Below are 17,991 nucleotides of genomic sequence, written 5' to 3' on the forward strand. Positions count from 1 at the left end.
TTGTCGAGGGTCGCTCTCTTCTTTATTCTGAGGGCAAAGAGTGGGCCCTATCAAATAGCCCGATACAGGGTAATGAAATTCAAGGCTTAGTGGTACTCGGTGATCCGAATCTGTTTCATTGAGTTTCAATTCTTTGTTTCAAACAGTCTAGAAGATCAGAAGCTCCCCAACGGTTTTTGAAACATTTGACATTCTCGCACACGATACGGGATATGACGTCATGGGCAACAAATAGCGGTTGGGTACAGGCAGAGGTGCTGTAGAAACTGGGATGTCTGACAAAAGAAGGAACAGACAATCATATTACTCTGTTGGACCATGGTTGCCCGACTGTTTCCAAGTGGCAAGGCCCACTTGCGCAGACATGCAACCCGTTTTCCAAGTATTTCGGTGTACTTGAGACGCCTACAGTATTGACCTGCGGCGCGGTCCCAGCAGTCGCGCACATCTTCACACTGCCATGTCCACGCCGATCATTTCATTTCCCTAGTCGGCCCCGTCTTTGATTGAGGACCTGACGTCTTGGGGCTGATACTCTGCGAAGGCATGGTCATTTCGGGAGGTAGAGTCGGGGTTTGCTCTTCGTATATGGTCATCATGTGCCCCTGGGCATTTAGTAGGAGGGAGCAAGCGCACAGATGGCCAGATACCCCACCCGGCACTTAACGACTCTCGAAGTTCTTCTGTACCACATGATGGTCGTTGACTTGAACCTGGCGAGGCTGGATGCTAGTGCTGCACCGTTGGTCTTGCCGGGCGACCGGAGCGCTTGGAGATATAAGGCCGGCGTCTCCCAGTCCTGTTCACTCCAGGATCAGGCTTCTTGTCCTCACTCACTGAAATGCGCGAGCGCAACAGTGTGTACCTTCACAGGAATGGCGGGCCTGTGTCGTACGATCTCCTCGGAGATATCCCCTGACAGGAGTGGTGGGCCTGTTTAGTATCATTCTCCTCCGGAGATACCCCCTGACAGGAGTGGTGGGCCTGTTAAGTATCATTCTCCTCCGGAGATAGCCCCTGACAGGAGTGGTGGGCCTGTTAAGTATCATTCTCCTCTGGAGATAACCCCTGACAGGAGTGGTGGGCCTGTTTAGTATCATTCTCCCCCGGAGATATCCCCTCACAGGAGTGGCGGGCCTGTGCAGTATCATTCTCTCCGGAGATATCCCCTTCATGGCCATCGGCCCCATGTTGCATCACCTGTGCCCTGGACCGTTCCCAGATGAACAGGTTCGTTTTTTTCTTAGGACCTCGTTCTGAGGCACCCCAGCTATGAGCAGTCACCTCTACGCGATGCTGGGGACTAGTACTTGCCAGAGTATATCCACTCATGACGCAAGGAAGCCAAGATCTGCTCGCGCCATGCCGTCGGTTCTTACCAGCATCGGTGCCACATCGTGCATCACGGGCAGAATGGAGGCCCGTATGGAACGGAGGTCCGTATCCGTCAATGCCGCTGCCAGTCATGTACAGTAGTTAGCTTCATTTTAGTGATACAATGTATATAGTATTCACTCGAAATAGATCCCATCTGTAGTATATGTATCCTCGTCCTACACAATACAGTAACGCAAAGGATCAATGACGTTGCGAGAGCTGGGTAACTTCCCCGGTTCGCTTCGGTCAAGCAACCGTGAGTCGCGTATGTCTGCTTCAAACAGATTGCCTGTTGCATACTGTACTCAACGTTCACGTTCGGACGCCTTCAGATTATGGTCCGCTCGACAGATACCGACCTTCGTGACGGGTCACACATGACAGGCCCTTGGGCATTGCCCGTCTGGTCACGCGTGGGACGGAATCTCGCAACAATGAGGCAGCCCAGCGACACCTGGGTAAAACCAAAATCTTCGGGAATCCGGAGCCCGATAGTTCGGGGACGGGCAAATCATTCGATCCGACAAGACTACTGTACCGTTCTGGCTCTCGTCATATGCTTGAGGATATTGAACAGGTAGGGTTGTGTTGTGCTCGGCTGACACAGAATTCCCCGCTGGTGCTCGGAGGTCATTTGTGACACAAAATCCCCGATCAGTTCGACGGGTTCACCGCCCATCAAAGATTTGAACCCCTAATCCTGCTTTGCCTTGGGCGCACCGTGACCCAGCTCCACGCTGAAGAGGGATTGACCAGGCTGGATGCGACCCTGCGTCTTTCAGAATGTGATGATCGCCTTTTGAGGTGCCTGATTGCGGTTGATGGGAGACCCAGTGGGGAAGCTGGTTGACCTGCAGACCAAGGGTAGGGCAAATGAAGCGGATCACAAAAGAAAAAAAGAAAAAAGAAAAAAGAAAAGATACAAAAGAAAAACGAGAGAGTGGAACAAGTGATGGAGATGAGGTAAAGAGGCAAGGAATGGTGAAGATCTGGTCGAAAGATGGCGAGAATTGGGAAAGGATGATAAAGGAATCACCGAGTAGACGGTCAAACATTCGCGATGCCGTCTCCGGGAACGGGATGCGCACTGTGCGGGCATTAAACCTGTTCAGATGCCCAGGCGGGCGCGTCACTTCACCGCCTTCTGGGATCGATTGTTGTTGTCCTGGGCCATCAACATTTGCTGGTGCTCGGGAGGGTCCGGGACTAGTCCTTATGAGGAAGCTGTCCAGGGGATCAATTTGAAGCCCGCCGGGAGAATCCGAATGCGCACCGAGGGAATATTGTCCTCGGTTTTCAACCTCTGAGCTTAAGGCGTAAAGCAAGAAGACCAACACATGGGTATACTGGCATTTGTATATACTATTCTTGAGGCTACTACAGATGTAGGCCTTGTCGCTCGCGATTGTAATCGTGCGCATCAATGGTCTACAGTACAGTTTTCGTACATGATTGACCAATAATATATATGTATCATGACCAACACTAGCTACACCAGCGTGTCCAGCACAGCCGGCTTTTGGTAACTCTACGAGAAGCATACAAAATCAACAGGCGCGCCAAGATTGAATATATTGCCCACTCTAAGGGATCGCTCATCAAAACCAGGTCAGCAGGTTGATAATTTGCTCCGCTGCCCCCAGTTTCAAGTGATTCAATGTCGAGCATGGCCGTGCTGGGCATGAATTTTGCGGGCGGATACGACCAATAAGAATTCGTGCCGCCAGCAGCATTCCACCCCAATAACAAACCTATTTCCAATCCAAACCCTACCAAAAATGGGGTTGTCGGGATGTCGACCAAATTGACCAGAGTGCAAGAAGTGTGGACATACTGATCGCATCTCACGCAATAGATCCTGATCTCCATTCAGAATGATAGACAGTGTAGACTGCGCATCTGCCAAAGAGCAAATTGGGCAACATATATGGAGAGCATGGACTTCTTCCTTGATTCTTCTTTGCTCCATTCCACCGAGGACAGCAGCTGGTGAAAGTATACAGAATTCTACTCTCAGATTCAGTCATGCTTCTTGCCATATTTATGACTGTATGGGCATTGTCTACCGCCATGGTGAGCAGACGAATCACCCAAGCCTTATAAAGATACCGGGTGGTTTGAATTGACAGATCATAGACATGGGGACTTGTAATTCACCAAAGGGATTCAGAGTCGTGGAATGGTCAGCTGGTATGGCACTGCAAACGACAACTGCTTTCTAGATAAAGGGGGGCTGACCAATGCCAGGAACTCCGTTCTAGCACATCGAACGATCTGTGTTGCGAAGCAACCGAGCTTGCTATGAGGCGTGAGTGGGGGTTCTCTTGGCGCAACATTCACTAAGGTATATTGAGATGAATCGAACCGAAGACAGGGTCGGCGTCGTCACAGACCACACCATGCGCACCATCCTCATCGGCCGAACTAGCCGACCTAGAAGCGCCCAAATCCGATGCAAGACCTCGGTTATACTCTACAAGCTGTTCATTAAGCCGGTGAACTAGCAAGCCTTTGACGTCGAACAAATCAAGACCGGGCCGAACAGATCAAGACTGGGCTTCTCGAGGGTTGGTATGTTTCTTCTTTGAAATGCGATAACCCTTCCCTGGCGTAACGACCAGCTTCAAGCCATTCTTTCGCAATTCCCGCCAAACAGCCGTCAAAGGGAAAAAACATTCATTTCTTCGAGTTGCCCTGTCGCGTTAACCATCCGGTCAGTGAACCAGTCGTACCAGTAAGGCTGTCAGTGTAGGCCGCACGTTGGCAATCAGACCGGAATGATAGACGTACAGCCGGTCTCGAAATATCTGTGACCCTCACACACATACCATTTATGTTCCAGCCACTGCCAAGGGCTTAGCGCGAGCCGATTATTTGAGCAGTTTTCGGTATAAACATTAGCTACGTAACTATGCACTTAATTTTGAGTTGTACCATTATCCAAATTGACGGCGACCGTCATTTGCAAGCGGGTGGCTCTCTATAACTTCCCCAATAAATTCTTGGCGGTGGGGCGCGAAATCAATTGCCATGTGTTTCAAGGTCAATGGTATTTTGAGACCGACTGTATAACTGAGCACATAAGCATGGTCTTATCGCTCATTTCAAAACCCCAGCTGCAGGTAGGTTATTATTTGTTAAAGGGGCAGATCGGCCTTCGAATGAAGGGTTTGGTAAACAATGCCGTCTCGTGAGGGGGACATTGAGGTCTGGAAGTTTCCAGAAGAGCATATAATTACCGTGTCTTCGTGACGTTGCAGACGATGCAGAATCCAGTGACAACATCAGTAAAGTTTACTAACGAGACGTATCCTGGACGCGAGGACGGACGCTCGTGTCCCTCTGGCTTCCATTGAGCCAGCCATGCCAGCCGCGAAGAGAGACGTTCGTGGCACCGTTTGGTTCGGACGAACTAGGTCGTCTGTGGCCTCTACGCAACATGCAGCTACGAGCACTGCCTCGGATCATGTCCCAAACAACCAGACGCTCAGTCATGCCACTTCCGGGCTGACTGGTCTACCGCCACAGCCGTCCGCTCCCAATCCGGCTCCCCGCGAAATCCTAGTACAAAATCCTTGGGAAGTATATGAACCTCGTGCCTGCATCTACTATGGGCAAATCATGGTGCTGGCTAGGCATCGAAAGAATAAGGCCAGCTTAGTTCACATCCAGATGCAGGCCGTGGAGCGATCGGCAATAGATATATGTGTCCAGATGATCGATCGGCTTGCTCATCGCAGCATCCCGCGCCTGCTAGATGTTTTCCAGTATGCAGATCGATTTCTTCTCGTGTGGGAGCCATTCGAGTGCACTCTCCACCAGGCTTTAGTGTTGAGTTGCCACATCGCCGAAAGTGATGTGGCCCAGATATTGTGGCCTGTACGAGCCGTCCCCTTCCTACTAGAGGCAAGATGCTCATACACAGTTAACAGGTGTTAAAGTGCCTTCAGTTCTTACGCGGTCAATCGAGGGAGCTAGCCAGCCTGACTCCTCGAGATATCTTGTTCACCGAGGAGGGTGAAATAAAGATTGGTATGTCCGCCCCCACTACAGACTGCAGGCCACTGACATCGAGGGAGGTATAGCCGGTATCGAGAACAGTCGCCAAGTCGACCCTTCCCGTGCCGACGCAATGGCTTCTACGTTCAATGCTCTCCGGTCAATTCTGGACTAGATCATGCTGAAAAATGGCTCCACATTCACTTGGAGCCAGGAGATCCGAAGCTTTAAATCGGCGCTGGCCAAGAGCACCTCGGCGCGATGCTTGGATAATCTAGTGCAAGTAAGTTGGTTCATATTCAAGCTCCGTCATGCAATGGGGCTGCTGACCAGAAAGCAGCACACCTTTTTCGGGCAAGTGACCGGGGAGGGAGGCCTCAAAATACTAGTAGAGTTGGTGAACAGAACCATTTTCCACGAAATCACCGGCAACTAATCTTCTCTCAATATTCCTGGTTAGGGTCCGACGGAAGAACGACCGTTGGAAGTTTATTGGGCAAAATCTGCATAAGCCTTCGGATGAAGGATCTGGTGACAATATTGTAACATAACGGGAGAAATTGAGGTCTGGGGCTTCACAATGCCTGGATTTTGGGACACTTGAGACACAGGATTAATGCCAAGGCTCGCGATCGGAGAGAAAGACCGATCACAATCAAGACAACCATCATACTCGTATACTGCAGAAAACGTCAGCTTACCAGCCGGGGGGTACATTGTACTATTAGAGCTCGTGATCCATACTCCCGTACCACAATCCGAGAATAGTCCTTGCGCTATGATAGCTTACCAATATGCTTTATGCGGTGGCTCTATTAGTACTGCACTATCGATTCAGGATGTCTTTCTTGTCGCCATGGTTTACCCATTGTGGATACTATATAAGAGAATCATCTTGAATCTTTCCTAACCACGTCAATACTCCTCTTCTTGTTTATTCCAACTGCGTTTTTGAGCATGAAGGGATAGTCTGAAAATTTGCTCGTCTACCCATGCAGCTATGTCATTCATGGCCTCAGACAGCCCCTTCCTCCTCCTTTTAAGCCGATTCCAGTCGGATGTGGTATCATTCTGTACATTCTTTTCGGTCAAACTGGCTAGAATATTCTGGCCTGGGTTCCTCAGATGCCAGATGTGGAGATTTTCCTCGTCTGTTACATTGCGCTCATCTGTACTGTGGAGGCTGAACTTGCGCATTTTCAAACTGTTGTAATTCAAAGGAAGCTTGATTATTATTATTCAGAGGGAAACATGAGGCTATATATACAACAAGAAGATCAACTTGATTGGAAATCAAGTTAATTCTTTGTATACATACTTCGGGATTAATTCCGATGGTTCGGCTTGGTTCCTAATCTGCACCAACCTCATATCACAACATTCCCCCTCAGGATCGCTTTGCTGGCAGGGCGATACTGGAATTCCGCAGAGCAGTCAGGCCTCGGTAAAACCACTCAAAAAACCCTTTTCTAGGAAAATACAGTGGAAAGAGTACCTGTGCTGTCTTATACATATTACCTTGGAGTCTCGGAGGCGTTAATTCCTAAGAGACTACAAAACTTGACAAAGGACGTAGGTCCCAGTGGCTTAGTGATAGTGAGACCATCTGCGGCCTGTTCCTCAGTTGGAATATATTGAAGCCTAATCTCGCCTGCATCCAGCACGGCTTGCTGATAGTGAAATTTCACGTTAAGATGCTTCGTCCGTTTGTAGAATTCCGGGTTGCGAGAAAGAGCAATAGCGGACTAGTTATCAGCCATGATATTAGTAACCGGAGACCGATACAGTTAGATTTCAGCCAGAAAGGTGCGGAGCCACTGCAGATGCAGAATAGCATTGTATTGTCCGATGTATTCTGCATGTGTCGTAGACATGGCTACTTCCCCCTGTCTCTTGGACGACCAGGAAACTGGCCCCCCTGCAAGCTGGAATACATAGCCAGACATCGAGTATGCACCGTCAGTGACGACAGAGCCACTAAAGTCGGTATCTATATATCCGATCAGCTGCCCACTGCGGTAGGTAATACAATGAGATTGCGTGGCTTTAATGTAGCGAAGCAATCGCTGCAGAGCGACTTGGTAATACAATTACGGCTGAGCTGTAAAGCGACTCAACATGCCCAGCGCAAATGCAATATCCGGTCGCGTGCCAACCATCAGATACATCAGCGAACCAATGGCAGTCGCATAACAAGTCTTTGCTTCCTCGTCCGGGGGCTCCTCGTCTGGACGATGATTCAGGATTTGCTTGAGATTCATCGGTGTCGACTTCGGCTGACAACTCTCCATGCCAAAGTCGGAGAGCACCTTCTGGATATACTAATATTAGTAAATGGACACGGATCCATCAACGTGATAGTCAAACTGGATCCCGAGGAACGAACGAGGAATGCCCAGATTGTTTAATCAGAACTCTACTTACAAGGCTCATTGCACTTGTTTGATTTCATGCGTGTTTGCTGCAGCAACAAGAAAGTCATCGACATAAACACAAATAACACAATCCGGCTTGTAGAACACAGAGTTGTCCGATTGGGCCATAATAAAACCATGAGAAGCCAGGACGCGGTGAACACATTAATACTAAATCCGCGGGGCCTGCTTCAGCCCGTACAGTGAACAGCACAGCCAGCATACGTACCCTGGCTCTTCAAAGCCTTCGGGCAACTCTATATAGATAGACAAATCAATGTCTCCATGCAGAAATGCGGTGACCGTCTTGAATTAGTAAAGTTTCCATCCGCGCAACACGGCGCTGGCAACAATGCAGCGGACCGAGTCCATCCTGGACACAGCGGCAAATATTTCGTGATAGTTGATACCATATTTCTGCCAGTAGCCTTTAATAACCAATCACGCTTTACACGTTCCATTGGCTTTGGTCTTGAAGACCCATTTACAGCTAATCATATAATCTCCAGCTGGGATGTCCTCTCACCGAACCTTTTCCCATGTTCCGTGTTCAAGAAACAATACATATTCTTTCTGGATAGCTGCCCACCATTCCAGCTGGTTTGGGCCGGACACGGCCTCGTGGAAGGTCGCCGGGTCAACTTATCTTGCCAGTACAGTATTTAATGCACCTGCCGTGTATATCTTGCCTAGTGATTCCAGGAGATGCTGTGATAGTCTTTTTCTACAACCAAAGATTAAATATCTAAGATCTGGTGTTAGATCTATTCTTTATTAATTTAAATTAACTACTGGAGGTGTCTCTTCCTTATACTCAGATGGTATATTCTCTTGCTCATTCAATAGAGGTAATAATAATGCAGATAATATTAATAGTCTACTAGCTGAACTTAGTATTAATAAAAAGACGGATAATAGAGAAGTATTATCCAAGAGATTATTATCTATTTTCTTCTTGATAAGTAGCGCCACTGGGTCCTTTTATTAAACTCAATATTATAGGAAAAGACTGTCTTTCCCGAATGTATCTTATAGAGCTTGTACTGGTTTAATTTATAATAGCCAAGCAGTCGATACTCAGATGATCTTAATCCAAGTTTTACTTGATGCTCCTTTGGGATTAAGACCCATGCACGGGAGCCAATCCATTACAGATACAAGAGCAAGGACGGCTTTCTATATAGAATCTTAAACAGTATTGTCTTCTGTAAGATTAATACTGGAGCATGCAGCTTCAAGTAAACCATTATATCTATAAGCTTGATCCACCAGGAAGGAGGAAAGTTCGCATCAGACAGAAATGAGTTGATCCGCTCCCGGATAGTGCGATTCGTGCGTTCCGCCAGTCCATTCTGCCCTTTGCAGTACGGCGGCGAGCTTTATCGCTGCCACAATTCTCTGTCCCAAGCTACTGTATCCAAGTTGAGGCAGATGTCACCCTTTCGACCCAGGGATCATCTACGCCAAGCACATCGTCCCGTGGCTTGACTTCCCCCAACTATCAGGAAATCTGGGGGGAGTTCGACCGCACCGCTGCCTTTCTCTCTCGCCCCTTATTCCCTTCTGATACCTAGATTGATGACGTTACGGACATCCAGAACAGGCTGATCTATTTAGAGCGTCTCTTCAGAATATTGGGTGAGACACGGTAGACAATTTTGTCGAAAAGGTCATTGCGGCTTTGCGAGACGATGAACGCCTTCAACGTGAGTTTGGCATCCAGGCTGAGTCACCTTCTACGATCGCACAAACCCGTCGGAAACTTCGCTGGAGAACAGCTTGGAGCAAATGAGTCTTGAGCACGCGCGGACACTGTAACGACTGGCGAACACGAGTCTTGGATGAAGTTGAGGAAGGTGACAAGGAGAGGAGCCACGCAGAGACAGAAGAGGGGTGGCACCGCGCGACGACGCGATCGGTGCGCCGGCCAGTTCTGCGTGCACCTTGTGGTGGGTGAACGGCAATACCTGTGTATGCAGTGGAGTTCGAGGCGCCGCACAAAGTGATGATCTCTGAATTGGTGGGGTGGCGGTTCTACACCGGGGATCATCTAGAACTGCGCCGCCTGTGGAGAAGCAGCATCGCCTTCAAGCGGAAGTGGACAATTATGACCCCCTTAGGAACTTATAGGACAACACATCCTCGTGTGTCTTGGGCACTTCAAGCCTCGTGTGGCATATTGGTACCACGGCAGAAGAATGGCACAGATGATGATCTTGGGCTGGTCTGGAACGCGGCTTCAGCATGTCATCCATGATGGGAACACCAGCTTCTTTCGTCAATCAAGAGCGCGACAAAGCTCTGGCCGAGATCCGGTCGCGTAGAGCTATCCACTGCGACAGTGAGTAGTGTATTATACTGTAGGATGACCTGAGTGGCTGCTTAATTGTTATTAACCTAAAAAATATAAAATAGTTGAAGCACCCCAGGACTCTTAAATCTATCTTTATAAATATACAGCAAACTTGCTGTGTCAGAGTAATAAAATATAAAACCAGCTTAGAAAGGATGGAAATTCTGTAATACAGCAGTACCTTAAGTTTGTAACAGTATGTTCAGAAACATTACAAAGTATTCCACCACAAGATATCATGGCTTTAACTTATACTGAGTACTAATACACATTTTACAATATAAATCCTATATATTGCAAGAGTGCGACTGCACAGCAGACTTAGACAATAAAATTATTTATATAATCTTCCCAGACTTTACAGCTAGAAATATATTCTATTAATCATCCCCTATTAACCAGACTCCTTTAAAAATCTTTATTTAATTTCACAGCTAGCTCAAGTACTTAGAGATTACTTAGCTGGTATCTACCTTAGCAAGAGCATATATGATTACCATAATATTTTTAATCTAGCTTAAGTTAGCAAGTGAGGAGTGAACAACAGCACTCTAATATTTATCCTATATTTATTTATAATAAAAGACTATAATTATTAATCTTGAATACTGCTTCAAGCTATTACTCCAGCATATTCAAGTCTTTATAGTCGACTCCATCAATTACATTATTAAATAGTATCATTGATATCAGACCCAGAATAGTTTTTACTAATGATAAGTACAAGGTCTTAGTTTCTGGAGAGAACTAAAAACAGTTAAATAATTTAATATTACTGATATAAAATTATGCAGTCCTGGCTATTTATATTCTCTGCATATTAGTTAAGCTCTGTGAGGAAACAAAGATTAACATATTACTTAATTTAAAAATATTTTAGACTCCAGCAAGACTATTAAATAAAGATATTTTAAAGATTTAGATATATTATCCTAATCTTCGCCTCTTCTGATAATATTAAATTATATAATAAAAATCATTTTCTGGTAAGTTCTTCCCATGATCAAATCCATGCTTCAGGCGTAGGTGATTATTAATAATATTAGCAGGTACATTAGCCAAGATCCTGTATACAAAAAATACCAGCTGACAGAATACTTCTCTAGATTATAAATTATTTAAAATAAAAAGTCTACCGGGCAGTCCTTCAGCTTTACATCACATATCACCTAAATAATAGCATCTGCATACAGCATGCAGGATCTGTGTCTGAAGAAGATTAAGTAAGAGTATACTCAGGCTGTTAAGACTCAACTATAGTCTTTATATACATACACTAAAGCTGATATTAGATTTTATTAATATTTCCTCTATTTATTACAGGATATACTTCTTTTCATAAATCTTGATATTAAATTTGAGAGTGGCTAATTTATCACCTTTATTAATCCATCCAGCTGTGTAAAGATAACTGTAATATCTTACTAAAAAGATTTTATAATTCTTATTAACTAATAATTCTTATTAATAAAACCACAACTCTTTAAAAGAACTATCCGTAACAATATAATTTTTAGACTCAGTAATTCTGAATTCACTGAGATTAATCTGATTTAAATCTTTGAGAATATAAATATTTACAATCCTATTATCTACCTCCCAGATAGATAATTAACCTATCAGACATCAAGACTCAATTATTCCTAGATAGAAGATAATAATAATATCCTGATTTCATACAGGTATTAGTACACAGACTGTTCCTCTACTTAATAAAGTAATATTAAATCAATCTTCATCCTAGTCCTAAGAAATAATACAGGCAGTACTCAGGCACTTAGCAGTAAAGAAATATATAATAATTATAACAGTTACACATATACTGGTTACTATACCAAAAGCGGAGATGGCATGTGTCTTTAGTATAAGTCAGAGCAAATATGAATTCAGGCTGTAAAACTAGAAAGTCATCAGAAACTACTACAAAATAATAAAATATATTAGCAAACAGTAAATATAGACTTAATTCTCTATATTATTATAGTTTACTGACTAAATTCCAAGTATCAGGATAATATATTTGATCAATAATTATACACTATATAATTTTATTCTATATAGGTGTCAGTGGGTTCAGAGAATCTGTCTATTAAAAATTACTATATCATATATATAATATCATAGATTAATAGGCAGATAAAGAAACACCCCTCCCCCTTTCTTATCTACTTCCTGCCATTAAACTTCGGACAAGCCTCAGAGACATATAATATATCTTATTAGTCCATCTGCTATCCAGAGCTAACCTCTATTTTCTATTATATCTAGTCAGCTGCACATAATTTTCTTAAATATTATAAAACTTAGTGCTACTTGCTTATTTTCTACTATTAATAAAATCTCATCTTCTTACCAGCCTGTGCCATTAGGGCTGTAAGCGGAAATTCCCAAGTATTTATATAGATTACCAGTATCAGAAATAAGAAAAAGAAGACAAAAAAAGCTCTATAATTATTATATAAAAGATTTTTTAATTTATTTAATTTCTACTTAATCACCCTTGACTGTAAGAGAGACCGGATCTATTATAATATTTCTATTATTATTAAAAAAAGATTTTTCACCGGTGCTTATATTTTAATTATAGAGATATAATTCCAGAGATACTTCTAGTAATCTTTTTCTTTATTTTAAATACTGGTCAGTAATTCTCCGCCAGTTATTCTGAGCTTGAGTTTACTGGAAAATATATTATTATTATTTCTTATTTTAGCTTTCTTCTTCCTGCTTTATAGCTGGACACTGTGAATCCTGGTACTAAATTCTTTCCAAAATATTATTTATTTATATTGATTGCGATATAGCACTTTTCAGTATCAGCTGAATTACTTGATCTGGATCTTTCTGATAATAATTCTGACAGAATACTCAAATATGGCTGGATCCTGACAGTTCCATAATTCAGTTATATAAAACTTACTAAGTATTCTGATTCTATTCTCCTTTATAATAAGCCTGACTCACTTGCGGCTCATGTATTATATAGTCTGTTTGCACTGTGTCAGACACTTTATTATATTATACTGATCAGACAGCTAGGCTTTGCTATTAGGATTCTGCTTAGCTTTGTCCAGAGTAGTTAGAGTCCGCACCCTGTGTTCTACCTGATATTTTTGAGCCATGAGCTGGGGTTGCCATTATTCCAGACTATTTATATATTATAATTACTGCTGGTATATAAGTCTAATCTTTTTTTATACTTCTATTTAAAATAATACTTCCTGCTGTCTTCTAGCCGTCAGTGAAAGCTGCTGTTAGATAATTACAGTATAAATAATTATAGCTTAATATAGTACCAAGGCTTACTATAATAGAATAAAACAGATAAAAAAAGCCAGTTACTAATATAATATTATGATTTTATAATTAAAGAAAATAATATATTATATTATATTTCTATTTTATTAATACAGGACTCGCCATGTATTTTATTTTCTATCATACCAAGTATACTGTGCTGAAGAATCTGTTTCCAGTATCTACTAAGTTTCTACCCGAGTATTTATTGGCTAAGAGACAAAGAGCAACAAGATTAAAATTCTCCTTGTACACAAAAGCATAAAATAAACTGTGAACAGATACAGTCTTTTTCTGAACCATATTAATAATTACTGTAATCTGGATGGCTGTATTAATCTCACAGATATGCTGTGCTATTTATAAGACAGACTTTCTAGTATTAATAACTGAATTTATAAGTATAATAATATTTCTGTCTTTTAAATATATTTTCTTAATATCCGCCATACAATGAGCGTGTAGAAATATTATATTCAAAAATATATTACTGATTCTAAAGACCATTGGCTTCTCTTTCTATATTAATATTATTATTACTATTCTTGACTCTTGGAAGAGCTGGAACCTGTTAGTAGTATATTCCTACATATAAAGTATTTAATTTGTCTCAAGGCCTAGTAAATCAGACAGATAGGTTATTAATAAATAATATCTAATATATTAATATACTTTTCTAAAAAGAGGACTATTAATTTTAGTATCCTGTATAATTATTATTAATAACTTGGCTATATTTATATCTATACTATAAAACACACAGAATCAGAAGTTAATTGAGCTCATTAATAACTTTAGTTAAATTATAGAAAGTCTTTTAGTATCTAAATATAATAATATCTCTTCCAGTAAGAGTAATTAGTACGCGCGTAGTTAACTACTTTTAATAACTATTACTAGTTTAGTTTTTATTAATTAGCTTCTGATATTAATATTCTTTATAATAATAATAGCTTCATCAGCTCTGCTCAGCATGTTGATATCAAGCGGGCTATTACTGAAAATCTAGATATATATATAATATACTTCTTTAAGACAGTCCACTATTGCCACCTTTATACCAGGGGTAATAGTAAATTTATTAAAAATATAACTATCTCCGATAACAATGACCTTGTAAGAGAGACTAATCTTATTAAGAATCTTAGTCTATACTATATATAATCTACAGATTATAATTACTGCACTAATATATTCTTTAGATTGGGCATAGCATAGTAATAAAAATATTTCAGGATATAATTTAACTGAAGACACCACACGCGTACAGATTTTATTAAATTAATCATCATCAAATAACTACTTGTAAAGTAATGATATCTGGTAAAATATAGTATATAAGTATCTCAGATAGCTGCTGAAGATAGCCTTTAATAATATTATATTATTTTATCAAGATTTATATGCCTTTTACAATATATTTCCAGTATCTCCAGCACACAAGGTTCTGTCCCCGTCCAGGACTAGGAAAGTATCAATCAAATTAGTATAATTAAAGCACATGGAAGCATCAAGAAAATCTATTATTATATTTAAGTTATGGGTCTTATTATACTTCTGAAAGTCCAACAAAAGAGTCTTTATTCTAATAATATTTTCTGATAGCACCAGACAGAACAGAATACTGTAGTTATAATAAAGTTAATATAAAGATATTTTTTTAGTCTTAATTTATTATTAAATTACATGACTAGGCAGCTTTATCCTGTATTTTTATATATCTTACTGGTACTGCTGCTATACTATATTAGCAGGCTTATCTAAATATAATATATATATAAAGACCTTAAGGTTGCTCTCTATAAGGACTGTTTCCAGGACACCTTACTTAGAATAAAATATAAAATATCTAGTAATAATAGCAATCTTTTCTGTCTTAATTAATATTTTTCTGATGATTTTAATAATTTATTTATGTCAGCAGGCTTTTTCTTCTTCCTTTAATGATTGGAAGGCCTCAAGTCCACCAGGTATAATATTAGTAATAATAATGGAGTCTTCATAATAATTAAATAATTTTTTATTTAATTTTTATTTAAATTAATTAAGTAGAAATGACTTTCCCACCCTTGATATTTTATAAAGATTAATAATTATTATTTTCTGAGATACATAATGGCTGCTGCTCTTGTATAGATAATGGCTAGTGTTATCTATTATCAGCTTATATGAGAATTAATAAGGGTCTTCTGAGATAAGTTTAGTTAATATATCTTATAAATTATCCAAAGTTGTCTATGAAGAGTGGCTACTTATGCTATTATAAAGAATAATACTGGTTTATAAATTAAGTAAATAAGGAGAATAGGCCTCTCTCTTAATAAATATATATATAAGTTTTTAAGATAAGGATATTACTAAGAAGACTATATTTTATAATTAATTTATTCTTAATTAAACTTTAATTGAGCTGATAACTATTTGAGTCTTATAGTCTATATTATTTAAGTGAATGAGCTGTGAGGAATATTATATTTACTATATTAATATAGTAAATAAGAATCCTTAAATAAAGCCGGCTGCTTTAGTCTCTAGTTAAAAATTACTGTATTGGCAGAGAATTTAATCTGTAATCAGGTATCTGAGTAAGAACCACATTAAATATTTCTAAGATATAGATAGATTAAGAGTTAGTATGAAGAAAGCTTTTCAGCATGCTAAATAATATTTTCAGAGATTTTAAGTCAAGCTGTTAAAGACTGATGCTGTACTAATAAAGAAGTTTAATTAAAAAGCTATTACCAGTAATCTGTATAGATAAAATATCTTGGAAAAGATACTTAAGGTATTCTACCAGCTCACTATACTTATTATTAATCAAGAAAACAGGATAAAACAGGTTAGAAAGATAAATATCTCTTAAGTCAAGATCTTGCTGCTGGGAGCTGCTAATACTTCTAGCAAGAATATAGACCTGAGTCATATTATATTTTCTATCCTGATATAGCATATATAAACCTAGTAGATCTTACAGTGGTATGCTTATGTTATCCTTTTTCTGGATACAGATTGTTACTTTCTGTAATCAAAAGAAAGACACTAGAAAATTAATGGCTTACTATATATTAGTATTACTGATACTGGACTAATTCGCAACCCAGAGGGCTATATTAAGAAATATAATATATATATTTTCTATAGATTTTACCATGTCTCCAGCGGCGCTCACTGGCCCAAGATAGAGAAAGCTAGTGGTATAATATATTAAATACAGCTGTTATCCAAGAATATTACTTAATATTCTTTATAATAAAAAATATTACCTACTTTGGCTCTGCCTAACTTAAACTCTAGAAATATAATAAAATAATATAATCAGGATTTTCTGATATTATTCAAGCGGGCAAAGCTCTCTTCAGTAAAGTCTAGAATAATATTACTAAAAATAAATAATAAATATTACTCTTTAAGAAGCTTACTCACGCATGAAATCTCTTTTATTATTAGAAAGTAAAAATAATCCAGGATCAGGCAAAAAATCTCTCCTAGTAAAGTTTTTAAGAAAGTTTTCATATTCATTCTACTATTTAAGCATGCGGGCAGTGCTAATATTATTATATATTTAAGTTATTTCGTGAGCTGCTTTTAAGATAATTTAAAAGAGATATAAAATAGTCTAAGTTCTTGAAGCATTTTTACATGCCATATTCTGAGTAATATATTCAATTTTTATATAAAAAAAACCTTAGTCTGTACTCCCCCGTGAGATTATCCTTTTATATATATATTAGTTTCGGTCGGGTAGATCTTTACCGCCAATATCAGACACTGTATTAGAAATTTCTGAAATAAAGTATAAGATAGATTTTCAGGTATTGAGAATTATCTAAACTCCAGAATATGAATTTTATTAAATAGAGAAACATAGCAAATTTTAATTAATAAATTCTTATAATATCTCTAATTGGATAATCTGGTTATACTATAATCAGCTGCTATTTTAATAAGAAAGACAGGGGATTATAAATATTCTTTATATTATTAAGATTTTCTATTAAGTAAAGATATCTACAATACATAAAAATATAAACATAAAACTTTTAAAAGCTAGAGAACAGCTGCTTTTATTTAACTGTAATCTGAGATTCAACTTCATAATCTTTTTGCTTGATGTTCCATCCGGCGTTAAGTCTTAGCCCACCGGTGACACGGACGGGGTATATGGTGCCGCTGGTGAACATGAACGAATCGGAAACTGTGTCAAAGCAGTACTAAAGAGCATACATAGAAGTTCAATAACTCCGGGTCTTTTGGAAGCGGCTTTGGAGGCTGACATGCATATATTTAGAGGCAACAAAGCCTCGCCTGACACGATATTACCGGTGCCGTATGAGCCAAATTACCTGGCATATTATTAGCAACCGAAGATGGGATGGTTGCGAATGATTATTGCTATGTTATCAGGAAATCCACGGGGTTGGGTATTTTTCTGCCTGCAGTAGCAGAAACATTAGTATAAGAGAGAGATTAGATAGAAGATAAAATTCTATAGAAATAATTTTCTGATATTATGAAAAATTATGTGGATTAATATATAATTGTCAGCCCTGA

At 39.9% G+C, this 17,991-nt stretch overlaps 6 protein-coding genes across 6 annotated transcripts; 2 read left to right on the forward strand and 4 right to left on the reverse strand.

Moving 5' to 3' along the window:
* Positions 1–473: 473 nt before the first annotated feature.
* On the reverse strand, positions 474–656 carry BO88DRAFT_344769 (uncharacterized protein; the record flags this gene model as incomplete). Its single annotated transcript, XM_025703249.1, has 1 exon — positions 474–656. A coding segment is annotated over one exon (183 nt), but the record flags the coding sequence as incomplete, so codon positions are not given.
* A 180-nt stretch (positions 657–836) lies between these two features.
* BO88DRAFT_406339 (uncharacterized protein) lies at positions 837–1,466 on the reverse strand. The gene has a single exon (XM_025707125.1). It carries the CDS (start codon positions 1,330–1,332, stop codon positions 1,039–1,041), a length of 294 nt encoding a protein of 97 aa, XP_025560860.1. The 5' UTR covers positions 1,333–1,466; the 3' UTR covers positions 837–1,038.
* A 393-nt stretch (positions 1,467–1,859) lies between these two features.
* Positions 1,860–2,526, reverse strand: BO88DRAFT_83379 (uncharacterized protein). The gene has a single exon (XM_025713176.1). It carries the CDS (start codon positions 2,430–2,432, stop codon positions 2,046–2,048), a length of 387 nt encoding a protein of 128 aa, XP_025560861.1. The 5' UTR covers positions 2,433–2,526; the 3' UTR covers positions 1,860–2,045.
* A 660-nt stretch (positions 2,527–3,186) lies between these two features.
* BO88DRAFT_83404 (uncharacterized protein) lies at positions 3,187–3,628 on the forward strand. The gene has a single exon (XM_025713177.1). It carries the CDS (start codon positions 3,252–3,254, stop codon positions 3,501–3,503), a length of 252 nt encoding a protein of 83 aa, XP_025560862.1. The 5' UTR covers positions 3,187–3,251; the 3' UTR covers positions 3,504–3,628.
* Positions 3,629–4,740: 1,112 nt separating this feature from the next.
* BO88DRAFT_445138 (uncharacterized protein) lies at positions 4,741–5,941 on the forward strand (the record flags this gene model as incomplete). The annotated part of the gene is made up of 5 exons (XM_025710179.1): positions 4,741–5,256; positions 5,310–5,409; positions 5,463–5,535; positions 5,587–5,659; positions 5,717–5,941. The coding sequence occupies 5 exons, from the start codon at positions 4,741–4,743 to the stop codon at positions 5,810–5,812; spliced, it is 858 nt and encodes a 285-aa protein (XP_025560863.1). The 3' UTR covers positions 5,813–5,941.
* A 6,532-nt stretch (positions 5,942–12,473) lies between these two features.
* On the reverse strand, positions 12,474–12,629 carry BO88DRAFT_344745 (uncharacterized protein; the record flags this gene model as incomplete). The annotated part of the gene is made up of 1 exon (XM_025703247.1): positions 12,474–12,629. A coding segment is annotated over one exon (156 nt), but the record flags the coding sequence as incomplete, so codon positions are not given.
* Between the last annotated feature and the right edge of the window lie 5,362 nt (positions 12,630–17,991).

Source organism: Aspergillus vadensis (assembly GCF_003184925.1).
Source record: "Aspergillus vadensis CBS 113365 unplaced genomic scaffold BO88scaffold_18, whole genome shotgun sequence".
Classification (NCBI taxonomy): Eukaryota; Fungi; Ascomycota; class Eurotiomycetes; order Eurotiales; family Aspergillaceae; genus Aspergillus; species Aspergillus vadensis.